Below are 20,725 nucleotides of genomic sequence, written 5' to 3'. Positions count from 1 at the left end.
CAAAATAATAATAAAAATAATAGGACTTGTAATGCGCACGTATCCACCCTGCTGGGTGTTCAAGGCGCAGTAAAACCGAAAAACAAAAACAAAACAAAACAAAGAAAAACAGACACAACAAAAATTAGTCCTTAAAAACCTGTGACATAAGATAAGTTTTGAGAAGAGACTTTAATTTTGTGGTACAAAGACAAGATCTAAGATTAAGTGGTAGAGAGTTCCAGATGCGTGGCGCAGCTGAAGAAAAAGACCTGTCATCCCATGAGTGTCGAGACTTGGGTTCAATGAGGAGAAGCATGGAACTTGATCGAAGATTCCATGAACCATCTTTAAGTCAGGAACATTGGCTTAGTGGTATCTTTCCTGGCCTTCTACATCTTGGACCCCTGTTTGAATCCTGCCTGGGGCGCTATGTGGGTTTTCACTCCCTACCTGACTGCATTGGTTTTTATCCTTAATACTCTTGGGTTTTCCTTCCACATCTAAAACTGAAACATCCGTCCTTGTTTTCTCTCCATTGGGTTCTTGGCTAGTACAGTGATTAAGTTTCTCTTTTCTGAGAGTCCTTGGCTTCGCAACCAGAATTAAAGCCATTATACACTTTCGGCACAGAAAGAAAAAAAATTCACAGATTTACAAATAACTTACAGGGTTTACAGAAGGTAATGGTGAAAGACTTCTCTTGAAATATTATTCCATGAAATGCTTTACTTTTCCAGAAAACATTAAAACAATTATCAATTCTCGTTGTCGAGAATTACGGATTTATTTTAAACACGTAATGACACGGCGAAATGTGCAGAAACAAGGGTGGGTTTTCCCCGTCATTTTCTCCCGACTCCGATGACCGATTGAGCCTAAATTTTCACAGGTTTGTTATTTTTTATATCAGTTGTGATACACAAAGTGTGGGCCTTTGGACAATACTGTTTACCGAAAGTGTCCAATGGCTTTAATGAAATGAGAGAATAACTTCTTTATGGCTTTATATTAAATATCTTCAAATTTTACCCGACACAGACTTTTTTCCTTGCTACAGTCCTATATCTATGTACCAAGGTTAGTGAGATACGGTTGTTTGTGCTCGTTACTTGACGGTTGTTTGTGCCCGTTACCATGGTTACATGAGGATGTTCATCTGTGGCCACTAACTAAACTGCGCCAATAAAGTATCTAAACACTTACAAATGGTCAGATATATCGGAACCTTAAACAGTATGCCAAAAAATAATAATTCATTTCGAGTCACCGTTTATTTCTGCACATTTTGACACATCTTGTGTTGCGCTACGATGTTGTTTGGTGGATTTACGGGCACTTGAGTGGCTTAAGGTCGAATTTCAAAAGTTGCAAACGCCCCTATTCAAGCTAAATCGTTGTATTGTGACGAGTAAGATCGGCGTTTCTTTTGCTCGCCTTTTATAAATGATGTTTTTTTGGTCGCGTTTTGGATAAATCGGTTGCGATGAACATACTCACCAATAATTGTCAGTAACCAAGCAAAGGGGTCAAAGATGGGAGGCATACAACAATGGTAAGACAGGGAAAGGTGTTTCAAATTAACAGGAAAGATGGCTCAAACGACCAAACAGGAAAGAGGACGGATCGTTGGTTTGATAGAAGCCGGTACGTCGATGCGAGGTAAAAACGTCACAAGCGACGGTCAGTAAATGGTGGAATCGCTACCAAGCTCAGGGAAATGTGGACGACCTGCCAAGGAATGGCCGTCCGAGGGTGACTTCTGCAGCAGAAGAAAGTGAACAAGTCCATAAAGCCTGACACCACTCTCGAGGGGTTTGCGACGCATCCTGATCAGGAAATGGCAGGGGATTGACCAGGGACAGATCAGAGGTCTCATTGGGAGTATGAGAAGACGACTCCTTGCCGTTAAGGACAATGATGGAGGACACACCAAGAATGGAGGACAGTATATCAGCAGTTTTAGAGTTAAAGATACGGCAATTAATTTCATGGTCATGTAAACGAAACGAGTTTGTGTCTTTTGTCTTGATTTTGTCTGAGTGTGATGCTTATGTGAGTTCCCTTTTGGAATTGGGGTGAATAGGGGCTTTTGCAACTTTTGAAATTCGACCTTAAGCCACTCAAGTGTCCATAAATCCACCAAACAACATCGTAGCGCAACACAAGATGTGTCAAAACGTGCAGAAATTAACGGTGAATAGAAACGAACAATTAAATTTTTGTATACTATTTCAGGTTCTGATAAATTGGACCATTTGTAAGTGTTTAGATACTTTATTGGCGCAGTTTATGACTGTTGTGTGCAGCTTGTCAGCTTGTCATGTTGTTTCCATAATCGGCCTGGTGGCTGGTCTCGCTTGTTATTCTGACATGATGTGATGTTTATGAAAGGGAAAGTACAACATTTTGTTCATGTACGTATGTAATTTGGGCAAACTGCTAGCAGCATTTTGCATGGATTTAAATATGGCAAATACTTCAAAAATTAATGACCATTAATTTTTTTACTGGAAAAATCACACTTATGAACAAATGTTGAACTTTTCCCATAAGAGGATGTTTAATCGCTCTTTGATCACTCAATAATAATTCTGTTCATGTGGCTTCATTTTGAATTGATTGGCTGTAAACAGCAAATGTGTTTGGCTTTATACATTAGGTGTGGGGTTTTGAGATTGGCCTGCATTTTGGTAATTAATGGAAGTGGATTGGTCTTAAAAAAAAAAAAAAATTCAGGCCTCTGAGTTCCATGCGACAAAAACTGTCTGTCGTGAGCAATTTTAGACAAGTTTGTAAGATCTACTCATCATCTGACATGGGTTAAAGGATATAGTTGTAACATTGTGGCTATGGTAACGATGCTTGTGTTCGTGTCAGACTTTAACACTATTTTTGCATGTATATCACTATTGAGACAGAATGTGACACTAACTCATGGAGAAAAAACTTTTGAACAAAATGCACAATAATTGGAAATGCTGATATTTGTGTGAGATTGCGTTTTGTACAAAGGAAATATTGCCTTCTTGCACTTGAGTTGAGTCGTTATATAACCCCTGCTCAGATCGTGATTGGGCAGGATCATCTTGCTCAGAAAATGTATTTCAGTCAGTGTGTTTGATTTATAGACCCAAGTATTGAGGTCAATCACTTTTCGAAACCACGGCTTCTGCTCCAGAATTGGCTCAGGCTAGCCTGGCCCCGCTATTGTTTGGGTAATTTGTTTGTGCTTTGCCTTCGTGCACGGGGCTTCAGACGAGAGAGAACGGAGCCTGAAGCCGAATCCGAAGCCGAAGCCGTGAATTCGAAAAGGGCCTTAGTTAGACTTGTCCCCTGTCTTTATCTGCAAGACAGATATTGACTTTTTATGTAAACACATGTAAGTTGGATTTAACTGCAAATCTAATTTGGTGTATGTATGTGGCTGTTCACCGATTTTGTTCAGTAACAAAATTGTTCTCAAAACAATTTGATGATAAGAACAAGATTGTTAATATTAACAACAACCACCCAACAGAAATAACAGTAAATAATTAGGAATTTATTTTATATAGATCTTCAAGAGTGAAGTTAAGGTTGGGGTTGCCAAAAGGCCAGTATCACAAAAGCACTAAGGACTCGTCTTAAGACGAGTCTGACTGATGAATCAATCTTAATTGCTAAGCAAAGTGTGATGTTACATTGCAAATCACCATGGTGATGTTGGCAACTCATGTCAAGCTTTAACTTTTTTCCGCTTTGTGAATTCCAGTCCAAGTACTAACAAAGTCTGATTTGTACGAAGGTTTTTAAACATTCCTTTGTAACTCCCGTCCACATTATCTGTTTTCCCATCCCATGCCAAACACAGATATTGAGTCATGGATGAACGAGGTACCAGTCTGTCCGTCATGTAATAGTGATTTGATAGTTGAGTTGGAGAGTCCGATGCCCAACAGCAATCACACGTCGACCGTGAACACTCCCGTTGGTTCACTCAACTCAGGGGATATGAATTTGAAACCCATGGCAACCTCGTCTCCCTGGAAACTAAGGTAGGCACACTTGCAAAAACTACTTCTTTTTAAATAATAAAAATACAGAAATGAGAAATGTCAGACTTTTTCTGAATTCAGACATTTGAAAGTCTGTAGTATTTTTCTCACAATAAAACAAGTCTACTTCATTATAGCACTGGGGAAACTGTTCACAAAAGTTCTGTGTAACCTGTAACTCCAGGGGTTATTGTACCTTCTAAGATCTGGGCCCAATTTCATAGCGCTGCTAAGCACAAAAATTTGCTTAGCATAAAAATTTCTCCCTTGATTAAAACAGGATTACCAACCAAATTTCCACGTGATTTTCAGGACAAGCAAATAACAGCCGAATACCAGTAACAAGCAACATGCAACAAATGAAAATTTTGTTGGTAATGCTGTTATTATCAAGGATGAAATTTCATGCTAAGCAAATTTTTGTGCTTAGCAGCTCTATGAAATTGGGCCCTGGATCCCAGTTTCAGCAATGACTCTCACCCCAGATAATACATCTAGTATATCAGGCAATAATATGCCACTCTATGCAATATATGAAGCAATTTGTTACAAAAATGTTCGTTCAAACAAGGGAGTCTTTCAAAGTCCCTTGCAATTCAGAACAGAGTCAGCTTGGCAAATCACTCCATAATGAAAGTGAAATAAAGTTGAAGGCTGTCTGACCATAGACTTTTGTAGAAACAGTAGTTTGCATCAGTAAGGATTGGGTGTTCATGTAGAAACAATTTGGTAATGAATAGGTATACACATTCAAACCGGGAACCTAAAACAAAAGAGGGACAATAGGAGGTCCACAGTTGCAGGCATATACACACTTGTGTGAGTGGGTCAAAGCTAAACAATAACATCACAAAATTGCCTTTTCTCCTCTGCAGGGATAAAGAAGCATTATTTGTGTCGTCAACCGAGAAGAGCCGAAGTGGCTCATCCACAGAATACCACAGTGCCAATGATTCGCTGTCGTCAAGTCCAGCTCAGACCCTGGTGGCAAGACCTAGTGTGACCTCTTCATCGTCTGGTACGTCTACCCTCTTCAATAGCTGCGTGAAGTTGACATCTCCTAAGTGCAGTCATCATGAACTCACCTCGGAAGAGATAAGTAGGAATGAGATGAGTTCAGTGAAGTCTATCAACGAAGGGCGGAGTAACGTAAGCAGCTTTGCCCTTCCTGACGCGACGATTAAGCTTAACAGAGGAGACGAGACTAACCCGCTGGACAACATGTCATCCTATGAACATGAGAAACTCCGCGAACTCCTCCAGGAAAATATCGCCCCGTTTAGCCAGAAATATTCCCTGGTGCCCTCGGATATCCTGGAGGGTGTGATTAGCGATGATCCCTCGGGAACCAGCACTCCTAGGTTAGAAGAGACGTCTAATGTATCCCAAACAAAAGATGCGAGAAATTTTGTCAGTTATGGCGATGAGAGTAAGGGGAATAAAACCGAGACTCTGCCAATGAGAACTAACGGGATTAGTGGACCCTATAGTGAGGACGACATCGTGATACTACCGGCTGAGAAAGTAAACAACGACACGCATGAAACTGTTGGTTTCAACGACTCGAGCAATGCGCTCCCCGATGCACCATCTTACGACTCGACTAATGTCGGAAGGGCAGGTAGCACGGACAGCGAGATCGCCGTACTGCGGAGCATGAGCATCGATGCGGTCAGCATCACGTCAGACTATGTATTCGACTCTAGCCTAAGTGCTGCGCAAAGCAATCTTGCCAATGCACTGAGCGACGCAGCCAGCAGACTTGAAATTAGTAGCTCATCAAAAGCGTCGTTGGAGTCGTCCTGCAATCTTGAGAACTCCGGTAAATATTCCTCGTCTCCCGGCGATAACATCTACAGGGATACTCTTGCCACGGGAGATCTAGTTAAGACAAAAGGACAAACCTCTTTGAGTAAAGAGAGCTCAATGAGTATTTCGTTTGAGGCGAGTGGTAGCGTCGCCGTACCGAGAAAACATTCCATGATTGACGTCAGAGATGGTGACTTTAGTAATGTAGACCATCGGTTGAAACTTTACTTCTCGATGTCACTGTTTGGGAGTAAGGAAGAGCTTGCGTGTATGACTAAGGTAAGTCAACCCTCCTGCTGTGTGACCGTTCATTATCATCCACGATGGTTGGGAATGATAGATTTGTTGAGACTCTACAGGGTTCCCCCACTGCACAAGCGGAATGGGGCAAATTGCAGTCCAAATCAAATGCAGCCAAACAACAATTCTTTAAACCTACTCGGTTTTACTTCCATTCAAATGAAAAGCTTCACATCTGTAGTTCTAAATGTTTTTGTTTTTTAATCACCCTGTTTTTGTTTGTGTGTTTGTTTTTTCTATTTCAGTGTAGAATATTTCAATTCAGCAAATCGATGAACTTTGCAGGTCTCGTTGTGGTTTCAACTCACAACATTTATATGATGAAGATCACCAAAGAAGAAAGGTAATCAAAAATTAATGTTGTTTCTTTATCCTTAAGCGCTTTGTATCGCTTTAGTAAAAAGCGCTATATAAGTAAGGTTATTATTATTATTATTAATAATAAATTCACTTCCCAGGTTGTATCAAAAACTTAAGTGTGATCCCTGGCTACACGGCAGTGTGTGTCTTCTGACTGGCACCCGAAAACAAAGATATTTGCAAAATGGGGAGACTGCCAAAAAAAGGGCTACATGTAGATAGCTCAGTTGGTAGAGTGCCGGCACAATAGTCCTTTGTTCAATCCAAAATTATTTACACAATTATTTTGGATTATCTTTAGCAGAGGATTATCATTTCCATACTTTGTCAAAAACTAATTTGCTTTTTAACCAACTCTCAAGGGTAGAGGTTTGTATAATGCTGTTTTTCTTTTATTCAGTGAGAAGCCATCCAGCTGGCTCACTAAGAGAACCCAGCATTCAATCAGAGATCTACTCCATGTCCACATCGGACCCGGTAGTCAAAGCTTCCAGCTGGACTTCAACAATGAGGGCGTCCTTTACACTCTCGTGTTGAGGGACAGCGAGATGTGTGAAGCCTTTGTCGAGTATCTTGTTGGTAAGTTTGAAATGTGGGATCTAGGATAGTTTTGTTTGGCATGGGGAATTTGGATTTATTTATTTATTCTGGTTGTAAAGCAAAGGGTTCTTCTTTAAGAAAAAAAATCAAGAAAAATTGCATCCTCATATTTGTGATCCCCTGGCTGCCGCTTCTCAGGTTGTATCGTAAACTTGGGCGGGATCCCTGAGTAAACTGCAGTTAACAATTGAATGGCTTTTGACTGGCACCCCCGAACCAAGTTATTGACTATTAGGGAGACCGCCAACATAGGGCTTGATAGCTCAGTTGATAGAGCCCCGGTACATTAATCTGGAGGTCATTGGTTCATGTCCTGCTCCAGTAAATTTGTCTTTGCTCGAACCCACAACTCTTCTAAAAACATCTCAGCATTGTGATTGTTTTTTCTTCTTGATGCAGATGCAGTGAAGCGAGGTCCAATGAGCAAGAAGTGCCGGTTAAAGGACGTCGTTAGAGATCATCCTAACACACTGATGAACATGATGAGTCAGATCATGGGTGCGTCAATGAACGGAACGTCTCTAGAGAGAGACACAGAGCTCAGTTTGTATCTACTGGCATACTGCAAGACAATTAATGAAGTCACTAAAGGTGAATATTTATGTTTTATATTCGGTGTGTTGTTGCAGAGCAGTGTAGGGCTGCATCGGATTTGAGTCGAACAAGCATGATAACTCCTCACGCTATTGCCTGATTTCCAATTTGTTTGCCGTTGAGAAAAAAATTTAAATAAAATAAAATTGACACCTTTGGTAAGAGTCATAGACCAGTATTCTCACTTGGTGTTTCCTAACATAATTTTGCATAAAATAACGCTCTTTTATAGTGTTTTGTGTTTTAGAGGCTATAATGCTAACTGTATATTTGTATCTTAAATACATCCTTAGTATTCGACCATTTCAATATTAACCAACTTTTATTTATCTATGCCAGAACCATTGCACTATAAAAAATAAATCAGCAGATGTTTTCAAGAAACATTGTTAACAAGCTTTTAAAGGGACTCATACACATTTTAACATTTCACCGTTCCATCTTTATAGGAACGGCCATTCACCTAACACCCATCAGCATCCTGGTGACCTCGAATGACCTCTACCTGGCCGAAGAGAATCATTTCTGGCCCCTGAGGCAAACCAAGACCAAGGGTCTCGCTAAGATGACCCAGTTCAGCCTCAAGGAACATCAAAAGATAACTGACGTCATTGAAGTGGTGAGTGTTTGAGAGGATTGTTAGGGGTGTTTTCTGAGTTTGGTATTAATTGGTGTTATTGTTATTAATTTTGTAGTTTTTTTATTATTTCATACATTTCTATAATAAATATTCAACAAAAAATATATATTTTCTTTTATTTTTTGTATCTGTATTATTATTAGTATTATTTTTTTATTTTGAGTTTTTTTAAATTATTTTTGTTTAATATATTTATTTATTGTTGTTATAATTTATTTGTTCATTTATTTATTTCTTTTGACCACAATATGAATATGCACAAAATCACTGACAGTAAAACCATGACCAACAAATCTGATGAATTTTTAATTGGAGTGTTTATTGGAAACCCTGAGAGGGTGTTCTTATTTCTCCTTGTCTCTTAACAGGTTTCTTGAAATCATAGCATCTACAAAACCAGTTTTGTTTTAACAAATATTCTTTCCCATTATTCTTTATCTTTATGGTTTTTTTTTTTTCAATTCCTTTTTTTCACCTTTTCTAGGAATTGTATGAAGACTCCTCAACAGATGTGACTATTGGGTTTTTAAAAGAGGTGAGTCAATCTTTATCCTCGCCAACTGACACTCACAATATCAAACAAGAAATCATGGCGCTACGGGATTCGAACCCACACTCTGCCGATCAGAAATACCAGAGTTTGAATTCGGTTCTCTTAACCCCTCCGCCACGACACTTCCATTATGGCCTACATCTACATTATGTGCTTTATGGTAACACCATGTGTAAATCTCTTTTAAGTAGCGTCGGCTCTGAAAAGAACCGGTGTTTGACAAGTCAATGTAGGCTGAGCACCGGCACATTAATTCCTAGGTTTGCAGGTTCAACTTGCTCTCCTTAATTTGTCTTTGTTCAACCCCAAATTCAATAGCATGAGGGCTATGCAGCTCAGCTGGTAGAGTGTCAACACTGTAGGTCGCAGGTTCAAATCTCCTAGTAAATTTTGTCTTTGCTCAACCCAAAATTCAATGGGAGACTTTTCAACTCTAGGTGGCAGGGGTGGATTTCACAAAGGTAGTCGTAACTTAGGACTAGTCCTAGGCAATGCTAAGAGATAGGACCAGTCCTAAGTTAGGACCAGTAACTCATCCTAACTTAGGACTGGTCCTATCTCTTAGCATTGCCTAGGACTAGTCCTAAGTTAGGACTACCTTTTGTGAAATCCACCCAGGAGACTTAGCGGGTAAATTTCTATTGTTTAAAACGGTTTACGTAGTTCTGAACATGCGCATAATTCTGAAAACAATGGCTTTACCCGGGAAGTCTGCTGCCACCTAGCGCCCAGAAAGTCTCCTATAGGATTTGTTTTGGAGATGAACCCAGGACCATGCCACTGAATTCAAAGTGTTTTTATTATTTTGTATTCCAAGGATGATGTGGAGCAATCTCACTGGCACCTCCAGACGGAGAATGCATCTTCTCTCATTCAACTCCTTAACAGCATTAAACGACCCTGGCAGGAGATGTTTGGAGTAGAACTCAAACAGATCATCCACCCAACTGTTTCAATCCAAGTAAGTTAAACTACCAGGAATCTTAGCTATTAGAGAGGTTTGCCGGTAACACCATGTGAATATCTCTTTTAAGTAGTGTTGGTTCTGTAAAGAACCGGTGGTTAACAATTATAATAATAATAATAATAACCGTATTTATAACGCGCATTTATAACGCGCATTTTGCCAAAGGATACAAAGCGCCAGGTATTATTACTGCAAGGAGTGGGGCGAATTTTGAGATTATGACCTAATCCTTAAGCACCATGTAATGGTTTACAAGGTGCTATGGCGCAATATGCTGCCAATCCAGCCAGGAACACCGGGGCGAACCCCTTCTCTTTTCGATAAGTGCACTGGGTTCTTTTACATGCGTTTACACAACACATGGGACCAACGGCTTTACGTCCCATCCGAAGGACGAAGCAATGGTTATGTGTCTTGCTTAAGGACACAAGTGTCACGGCTGGGGATTCGAACCCACACTCTGCTGATCAGAAACACCAGAGTTTGAATTCGGTGCTCTTAACCGCTCGGCCACGACACTCCCACAATTCAATGTTTTGATTGGTATGCACTAACCGTCTTCAGGAAACCATCAAAACATACTGATTTAAACTTTGAGTAGATAACCACCGGTTCTTTTCAGAACCTGGTTCTGAAAGCAACACTACTTGAAAGAGTTTTTTCACATGTAAACCTCTCTTCGTTAAATACTTGCATCATGAAAGTTTTAAATCCTACTGACAGTAATCTTGTTGATCCAGGTTAGTTATTACTCACCAACCTGTGCCAAATTAGCACTGGACAATATCTCAATAGTATCGTCTTAATATGATGATGAGGATGATTTTAACATTGTTGATGTTGGTTTTGAAAATATTGAAATGTTGTTCCAAAGATGTTTTTTTTTTTTTTCTTTTTTTTTCCCCCTTAAAGGCAGTGGACACTATTGGTAATTACTCAAAATAATTATTAGCTTAAAACCTTTCTTGGTGGCGAGTAATGGAGAGAGGTTGATGGTATAAAACATTGTGAGAAACGGCTCCCTCTGAAGTGACATAGTTTTTGAGAAAGAAGTACTTTTCCACGAATTTGATTTTGAGACCTCAGATTTAGAACTTGAGGTCTCGAAATCAACCATCTAAACGCACACAACTTCTTGTGACAAGGTTGTTTTTTTCTTTCACTATTATCTGGCAAGTTCGATGACAGATACACCAACTGTGAAGGCTAGTCTTTGACAATTACCAATAGTGTCCACTGCCTTTAATACCGATGTGTATTCATTTAGTCCTGTATACTTTTTTGAGTTCTGTCAAAAAAACAGAACCCACGACCTTTGCTATTCTAGAGCAGATGTCATACCAACTTGACCACAGAGATCGCCCGGTAGCTAGAGGCAGTTCAAATCATAATCCATATCTGTTTACCTCTGTACAATTGTTGATTTTCCCTTCACAGCGTTTAAGGACCTCACAGTCTTATTATGCTCTATATTATGAGAATGTTTTATTACTATTATTAAATCAAAGATGTACCATACGTGCAACTTGGCTAATTATAATACACAGGCATAGCAATTACAGCCTTGAGGTTGTGTGCAGTCTTGTTATATTCAACACCTTGGTCAAATTCCAAGCTTTTGCCTTGGGTCGTAACTCAATTAAATTTACAGCATGTGTGTGGAGTAATTATTATTGTATCAATAGGAGACTTTCCAACGCTAGGTGGCAGCAGATATACCGGGTAAATTTCCATTGTTTACGTAGTTCTGAACATGCGCATAATTCTGAGAACAATGGATTTACCCGGTAAGTCTGCTGCCCTCTATCGTCCCAGAAAGTCTCCCATTATGAAGAATAGGCCTTGAGATTAGTTGTGTTAAAGGGTGTATGTAACTTTTGTGGGACAAAAACACAATGTCCACAGATGTACACTAAACTTACACAGTTTGAAGATAATGATAGTAGAAAGCGTTCCTGAAAATATTACGTGCTGAGGTGCTGTAGTTTTGGAGAAATGAGTAAAACAATGTCATGAAAATAATTTTCGTCTCATGAGACGAAAATTATTTTAATCATTTACAAACGTATGTACATTTTTTTACTCATTTCTCAAAAACTACAGCACCTCAGTAGATAATATTTGAAGGGAAGCTTTCCACTATTATCTTCAAACCCTGTAAGTTTAATGTAAATCTATGGACATTTTGAAAAAGTACCCAAATCGTTTAAAGGGTCTGTACACGTTTGGTAATTACTCAAAACAAATAATAACTTAAAAACTGACTTGTTAGTGAGCATTGGAGAGCTGTTGGTAGTATAAACATTGCGGGAAAAGACTCCCTCTGAAGTAACGTAGTTGTTGAGAAAGAGGTAATTTCTCACTAAAATAATAGAAGACTTCTAGCTAGAAGTCTTTTATTCGTATCTGAAAGCACACAAATTCGTCCAACAAGGGTGTGTTTTTTTTCCCATCATTTTCTCGCAACTTTGATGACCAATTTAGCTCAAATTTTCACACGTTTGTTATTTTATGCTTATGATGGATGCACCAAGTGAGAAGACTGGTCCTTGACAATTACCAAACGTGTACCTTCCCTTTATAGGGGGAGGGACATGAACAATTTATTTTTATGATGTATTAATTTTCCAATAGATAGAGTCCTCATGTTAAGTACTTCAAGTCTGTAACCTCTTGTTAAATTTGTGTTATTTGCTATTGTACTTGATACCCTTTGAGAAATTAAGTATGCACTTGTACCGTGCTTCGCGTCAAAAAGTTTTGCAAAAAAGTGTTTCTTATTGTTATTTTTGTTGTTTTCTTTTACGTTTTTTTGCTTTTTTTACTGTGTATATCAAATTCGGATTTCCATATGATACCTTTTTACATAACCCTTTACCACAAAGTGAATCTTTTTTTTAAATGCTTCATACTATCGAAAGATGTGTAGGCTTCAATGCCAAAATTTTTGTTTACCAAACGTATACCTTCCCTTTTAGAGGTTGTCTCGTGACGACCTCTCAAGCTAATTTCTGCCTAACCAACAAACTCTGAAGTGAAAGGTAACTTGTAGTTTCTATGGTAAATCCTCTTCAATGATCAAGGACAATTTCTCAATTAAAAAAAAAAACCAACACGTACAGCCCATACTTTGCAATATTAACAAGAGTCGTTCACTGCAATAGATAGACAGTTATGTCATATTGTGTCATTTTGTCATTGAAATCTCCAGTCTTTGTGTCACCAAACCTTGATGAATACAACTTTCAAATCTCAGGGACTTGGGGCCGAATATTGATATTCATACATAATGGTGTTTGTTGAAGCCATTGGACACTTTCGGTAAACAGTATTGTCCAAAGGCCCACACTTTGTGTATCACAACTTATATTTAAAATAAAAAACCTGTGAAAATTTAGGCTCAATCGGGAGAAAATAACGGGAAAACCCACCCTTGTTTCCGCACGTTTCGCCATGTCACGACATGTGTTTAAAATAAATCGGTAATTCTCGATAATATTTCAAGAGAAGTCTTTCACCATTACCTTCTGTAAACACTGTAAATTATTTGTAAATCTGTGAACTTATATATTTTTTTTCTGAACCGAAAGTGTATAATGGCTTTAAAGGCTTCAAAAAAAGAGGGGGGAAAGAGAAAAGGAGAAATTTGATACGCCGTGTTCATTGAGGCGAGTGAAAGTTGTCCTTTATGAATCTGTTACTAGATACACGTACACATAGGCCTTGTCAATGGAGTGCATAAATGCATGGGATTAACTGTACACCATTAGGACTACAAGTGTTTGTGTAAAAATGGGGTTTTCATTAAATTTTAAAAAACAAAAACAGCATCAGTTTCAACATACCTGTGTACGAGAATGCACAAATAAAAGCGAGGGGAAAAAACATCTCTGATTGGTTGCCGAAAATGAAACACAATGATGCACAAAAAGGGTTTTCATTAAAACTTTCAAAAAGAAAAAAACATCAGTTTAGATGCAGAAATGTAAACAATTTCAACATGTTCATGTACTAGAATACACAAATAAAAGCAAGGGGGAAAAAAAAACTGTCATTATGGTAGCCCAAAAAGAAACACAATGACTGGTAAACCAGTCCCAATCCCGATGCCAGTTATTGACTCAAACTCCCCCCTCTGGGGTATTTACCAGACTACTTTAAATTCTCACTAATCAAGTCCAAGGCACTCCTCAACACCCAAACTGTTGTTGGATTCTGATTGTAGTGGTATAACCTGGGCCCCTTGCCAAGTAAAAGTTGTCTAGCAGTGCAGTCTGCAATCTAGAAGAATTGACCTTTGACATTACCAAACCAAATCCCAGTTATTAAAACCCTAGGTAATTCCAGGGGAATCTGAAACCCCACACCACCAGTCCACCACCCATGCTTTCATTCAAAACAAGCACAAACAGTGAATTTATTTAAGACAAAGTTTAAAAAAACACATTTATTTTTGCAATAGCCTTCAGTACTTCTTTCTGTCTCAACTAAATTTTGCCTTTGTAATTACGTCACATCTCTATTAACTTTTTCTTCTCTTTTAAATTTCATCTCAAAGCGCATGGAGACTCCTCTGTGATTGTGATACGCGCATACAAGCATGGTTCCATTATTATTGTTACGCTTAGTTCAATATTCTTGAGTGTCAGTTTTCACTCAGTTTGATTCAAAATGAAAATAAGCATGGCTAGGGTAAAATTTCAGGGGCACAATTTGCTCTTTTGTACCCCAGAATCTAAATAAGCACCGGACATGTACTTGAGCTTCTCTATTTTAAGAAATCGTTTAGGAGCAATAACTTTGTTTTTATGTTACAAAATCATTTTACTCCCTTAAGTAAATACATGTTGAGAGTCTCAACTTGAGACAAAATCTCTGGCGCCCTTTTAATGATGTTTACAGAGAATCCCGAGACAATTTGGATTTCCATTTCGTGATTAAAACAACTCCCATCGGGCATGCTATGTATAAAAACTATTAATACTTCCATCGAAAAAAATTATTCTTCACTTGGACTGAGGGGGAGAGAGTCATTTGCGTCATTTGATGAAACCTGAATGCAGTCATCTGTGAGAGGGCTTGAAATAATAACACTCTGGAGAGTGTTGTTGTTAGCGAGTGGCGGACATATTGCCAAGGACCCCTGTACTACCCAACAACCCTTCTGAAAAAAAAAATCTTAATTCTTTGCGTTTTTTTTGTTTTCCTTTCTGATAACTTTGTTATTTATCTTAATGCGTCATTCATTCGAGGCATTATGTAAACAGAAAGGAGACTTTAAGCCCAATTTATGCTCAACTTCCTCTCCTGTAACATTTCCATTTTTAGACATTATGGGGGGAACAAATCGTATCATTGTTTTGACCTTTCGTTATCTTGTAAAACTTTTGCACTTTGTATCAATTTATTAACCTTATGCTAACCCTGTTGGGACCACAGACCTGATGCTACAAACTGTATAAAAAATATTTCATTTCATTTTATTTCATTTATTTGTGGTAATGAAACCAAGGATGCCTCATAAGTAAACTTTACCACTGTAAGTGTATTTCACAAGCTTAAAGGCAGTGGACACTATTGGTAATCACTCAAAACAATTACTAGCATAAAACCTTTCTTGGTGACGAGTAATGGGGAGAGGTTGATGAGTACAAAACATTGTGAGAAATGGCTCCCTCTGAAGTTCCATAGTTTTGAGAAAGAAGTAATTTTCCACGAATTTGATTTAGAGACCTCAGATTTAGAACTTGAGGTTTCGAAATCAACCATCTAAATGCACACAACTTCCGGTGACAAGGGTGTTTTTTTCTTTCATTATTATCTCGCATTTTCGACGACCAATTGAGCTCAAATTTTCACAGGTTTGTTATTTTATGCATAGGCCTATGTTGAGATACACCAACTGTGAAGGCTAGTCTTTGACAATTACCAATAATAGTGTCCAGTGCCTTTAAGGAAACCTGTTAAGTAGGGTGCTTTCTATGTGAACCCCAAAACTGGGGTTAACCCATCTCTTCCGTCTTAAAGTGTTCTGCGTTTGTTATGATGCACTACCACTCCTAGTACACTTGGAACAAGTATGGTAAAGTGTCTTGCTCAAGGATACAAGTACATGTATCATGATTGGGACCTAAACACACTCTCTGCCGCTTAGAAACACCTGGAGAATATTCCCATAGACTTAAAGACAGTGGACACTATTGGTTATTGTCAAAGACCAGTCTTTTCACTTGGTGTATCTCAACATATGCATGAAATAACAAACCTGTGAAAATTTGAGCTCAATTGGTGATCGAAGTTGCGAGATAATAATGAAAGAAAAAACACCCTTGTCACGCGAAGTTGTGTGCATTTAGATGGTTGATTTCGAGACCTCAAGTTCTAAACTTGAGTTTCGAAATCAAATTCATGGAAAACTACTTCGTTCTCGAAAACTAAGTCACTTCAGAGGGAGCCGTTTCTCACAATGTTTTATACTATCAACCTCTCCCCATTACTCGTTACCAAGTGAGGTTTTATGCTGATAATTGTTTTTAGTAATTACCAATAGTGTCCACTGCCTTTAAAAGAGTCACTTCACGTGAAAAGGGTGTTTGCAAAGTGAACATTGGCATTGAGTATAGCGCTGCCAACTCTGATTCTGTAAAAAGTTTCCTCAAAACAGTATTTCCAAGACCTGTTGAACAAACTTTAAAATTTTACTTGATTATGGAAACTTTTCCCATAGTATGTCAAATGAAGTTCTAATTATCTCCCTGATGTTGTACCCTGATTGCAAGTGGCAATTGTTGGCAGCTCTTTCATGGTATGACAAAGCCTAATGCCAAGGTCCATCTTGTGAACTTCAACAACTGCCGGCGATATCTACTTCAGATATGACTTTTAGAGATATTGATATTTCACCTTTCATTTTTAAGGGGGTTCAGCATGAAGCAGGGCATGATAATCTGGTTGTAATCTTGGTATTACATTATTCATCAAGTAATAAACCTTACAGCTATTGGACCCTTTCGGTTCAGAAAAAAAAATAAAAGTTCACAGATTTACAAATAACTTACAGGGTTTACAGAAGGCAATGGTGAAAGACTTCTCTTGAAATATTATTCCATGAAATGCTTTACTTTTTGAGAAAAAGTTAAAACAATATCAATTCTCGATAGCGAGAATTCTGGATTTATTTTAAATGAAATGCTTTACTTTTTGAGAAAACAGCAAAACAATATAAATTCTCGTTAACGAGAATTACGGATTTATTTTAAACACATGTCATGACACGGCGAAACGCGCGGAAACAAGGATGGGTTTTTCCGTTGTTTTCTCCCGACTCCGATGACTGATTGAGCCTAAATTTTCACAGGTTTGTTATTTAATATAGAAGTTGTGGTACACAAAGTGTGGGCCTTGGACAACACTGTTTACCGAAAGGGTCCAATGGCTTTAAGGGAAACTCACTGGGTAAATGTTAAATGATTTGGATGCGCAGGGAATGTTTTTGTGTGTATCGCATCACAATTTGGCTAAAAAAATACTCAATAATTTGGTAGTCATTGTGTCTTCAACCAGTTGACAATGGATGTCGAGTTAGCAAACCAATTTTCCCCAGATTCATGCCGGGAGATGTGACTTTTTTATTCTTATTTCACATTGGAAGAATGCAGCATCTAATTTAAAGTATTCGGGTACCTTTTCAAAATGTCCACAGATTTACATAAACTTACAGGGTTTGAAGATAATGATAGTGGAAAGCTTCCTTTCAAATATTACTAACTAAGGTTGTGTAGTTTTTGAGAAATGAGTAAAACAAGTCACAAAATAATTTTCGTCTTAGGAAGACGAAAATTATTTTAGCATATAAAATCCCATTAACCAGTTATGGTATTATACATGTTTCAAAACCATAGCATAACTGGTTAATACGTTTTTACATGCTATAACTGAGACAAAAATTATTACTTTTACTCATTTCTCCAAAACTACAGCACCTCAGTAAGTAAAATTTCAAGGGAAGCTTTCTATTATCATAATCTTCAAACTGTGTAAGTTTAATGTAAATCTGTGGACATTGTGTTTTGTGTTAGGAAAAAGTACATAGACCCTTTAACAAAGAATTCTTTTGAAATTTAGCGTGGAAACCTTAACATGTTTTAGAGATTTACATAACTGCAACAAATAATAAATATAATAATATTCTTACTACTATTCACAAACAGCATCTGGGACACAATTCACAATTTGTACATATTAAAAGTAAAGTCATTTCTTTGAGATACATTTTATTGAGTTACTACAAATGTAGACATCTTTGGATTGAAATTTCTTTATTCGGGATGAAATTGAGATACTCTTTTTTTTTAAGCAACAACAATTTTTCTAACCCCAAATTCTAGCAGCTCATCACAGTTAACTAGGTAGACATGATTAGTTGTCGTGTCACGTACGTAACTCGAACCAGGCCTGGGGCATGCAGCCACTTCACTTAGTTCTCAATCCCAATTTCATCTCTAACCGGATGTATGTTTATTGGGCATGTGCTTTGCTTAAGATCAAATTCAATCGCTTTTCAACATTTTGTCAGGGCCCAATTTCATGAAGCTAGCAGAAAATACTCAAATTTATTTGCATTGTAAGCTTTGAAAATGTTCAGTATGATTGTTTAAACAAGTTGATATTAGTGCAATCAGTAGATTTTCTTTTGGTTGTAAACAACAACGGCAATTCCGCATTTGATTAATATACTTTGATATCTAAATCGATGTTAAAAGAATATTATTTGCCTTGCATTGGTAAATACTCACTTTACTCAGTATTCCCCCCCCCCCCGAGTATAAAGTGCTCAATGCTAATGGTGTGTGGGTAAACACACATATAATGAATTTATACCAGATACAAATTTAACATTTAAATTGTTGTGGTGTCTGCTGCTTAAAAACAAACCGATTTGAACTGCCTCTAGCTACAAGCAAGCTCGGTAGTCTAGTGGTAAGACATTTGGTCTAAAAGTCACAATTGTGGGTTTGAATCCCATCCAAGTAATATGACTGTGGATTTTTCTTTTTACAGGATTCAGGAAATTACTGAGTGACCAGTGCTTTTAAAACATCTATCGTTGTATGAGTAAAAAAACAAAAATAATAATAACAATAAAACAGTATTTATATAGCGCAACTACTGTTCTTTGATATCATTATCCGTGCAGGGTTTATTCAGTGTCTTTTTTCCCCTTTTTTTTCTAGGAGGATTTGCTGCTTTAACACCTAGCAGGCAATTCCACAGGATCTTGCAGTATGACTACAGGTGAGGATTTCTTCAAAGCAGACTTGAATTCATAAAGCACTAAGATTCATCTTCTATGAGTTGTCAGTATTAGCATAGTGATTCGTATTGTAACATCACACTTCAGGACCGATTTTTGTCCAGCAAGCTTGCATAGCAGAAAGCTAAACTTAAAAATGTTTGGATAGCAACTGATAATTTTGAGATGAATTTTACTCTGCTATACAATACAATTCGTTCACTGCATGACTTTGCTTGGACGTTTCAGTTGATTCCCACTCAAGATCTTTTCTCTTTGTGCAGGGAGCTAAGATTGATCTTAGCTGTGAATCAATCTTCACGCTAAGAAATGTTTGATGTCCGAGCACAAATCACTGTGGTTATGTGACGTTTTAAGTTTTGCATGGTGTGGATCATAAGAAAAAAATACAATTGCAAAATTGTGGGTACATTCACAACCATGTATAAATTTCTGAGTCAGTAACTGATACAGCAGTACATGGTGCGTAGTAAATTCTTCCGCTAAGAAAAAAAACTAAGCAAAACATACAACAGCATACATTATATGCCATAACCTGTCACTGCTAAGCTAATTTTGTCTGTCCAAGCAATTTTCTGTGCTGGACAGCTTTACAAAATTTGGGCTAAGTAACATTTTATTCCCACTATAAAATGGTTTGACTTATGACTTTGTACTGTCAAATATGTGCAATTTATTTTAGTCCTAAGTTTACAGAAACAGATTGTTGAAATAATCTTAAGGTACAATACTTTTATGTATGAATCAAAACAAAATCAATATTTGTTTATATTGCAATTACTTTTTCCATTTCTATGCAAACATTTGAAATAATTCATCAAGCTGTTTGAAATGAAAAGGAACTTAAACAGTAATCCCTTGACCTACTATAGCTAACCCCCTACCCTCAACCAACCCAAGCCCTTACCCTAACCATAAACCCCTTCAGTTCAAATCTTTATCCATCATGCCCAGCATGAAAATTATCCTTAATCCTAACTCTAACCCTAACTCTTACCCTAACTATAAACCCCCAAACCAACCCTAAACCCAAACACAACCCTGACCCAGGCCCTTACCCTTACCATAAATCCTAACCACAATCCTAACCATAAACCCAACCCTAAACCCTAAACCAAACCCTAAACCCTAAACCCTAAACCAAACCCTAAACCTTGCACTCATGCAAACTAACAAATCTGGGGGAATTCGTCTATGGAAATAAAATCCCCTGTTAGAGTGCAATTAATTTTTAGCGATTTTTGTTTTTGAAGAAGTACAATTTGGCTTTCACTTTTCTAGTGTAAGCCACTTAAAGGTGTGGTCACCGTGGTCCAGTGGTTAGACTGCAGGACTTGCAATCACAAGGTTTTGGGTTTGAATCCTACCAGATTAACTGCTGGTTTCACAATGACTAGAATAAGTATTGTCGTCTGGTTACTGAACCACTTGATTTGTGCAATTTATAATCATAAACATTGAACCAATGTTTGTATGAGAGAGATTGGCTGTTGTGTGCAATTCATAATCATAAACATTGAACCAATGTTTGTATGAGAGAGATTGGCTGTTGTGTGCAATTCATAATCATAAA

General features: G+C 37.8%; 1 protein-coding gene across 1 annotated transcript in view; it reads left to right on the top strand.

The window, feature by feature from the left end:
* The window catches only part of LOC117288094, a 35,619-nt gene extending 15,101 nt beyond the window's left edge, over positions 1–20,518 (top strand). The window contains exons 14-22 of the mRNA XM_033768794.1: positions 3,833–4,016; positions 4,892–6,104; positions 6,371–6,468; positions 6,886–7,064; positions 7,485–7,666; positions 8,077–8,298; positions 8,804–8,854; positions 9,690–9,833; positions 19,073–20,518. Of these exons, the coding sequence (XP_033624685.1) occupies positions 3,833–4,016; positions 4,892–6,104; positions 6,371–6,468; positions 6,886–7,064; positions 7,485–7,666; positions 8,077–8,298; positions 8,804–8,854; positions 9,690–9,833; positions 19,073–19,090 (2,291 nt within the window). The 3' untranslated portion in view covers positions 19,091–20,518. The remainder of the gene's footprint in view (positions 1–3,832; positions 4,017–4,891; positions 6,105–6,370; positions 6,469–6,885; positions 7,065–7,484; positions 7,667–8,076; positions 8,299–8,803; positions 8,855–9,689; positions 9,834–19,072) is intronic.
* The last annotated feature ends 207 nt before the right edge of the window (positions 20,519–20,725 follow it).

Source organism: Asterias rubens, chromosome 3 (assembly GCF_902459465.1).
Source record: "Asterias rubens chromosome 3, eAstRub1.3, whole genome shotgun sequence".
Classification (NCBI taxonomy): Eukaryota; Metazoa; Echinodermata; class Asteroidea; order Forcipulatida; family Asteriidae; genus Asterias; species Asterias rubens.
Note: the sequence above shows the minus strand (reverse complement) of the source record. Positions and strands in the feature narration are given on the sequence as shown.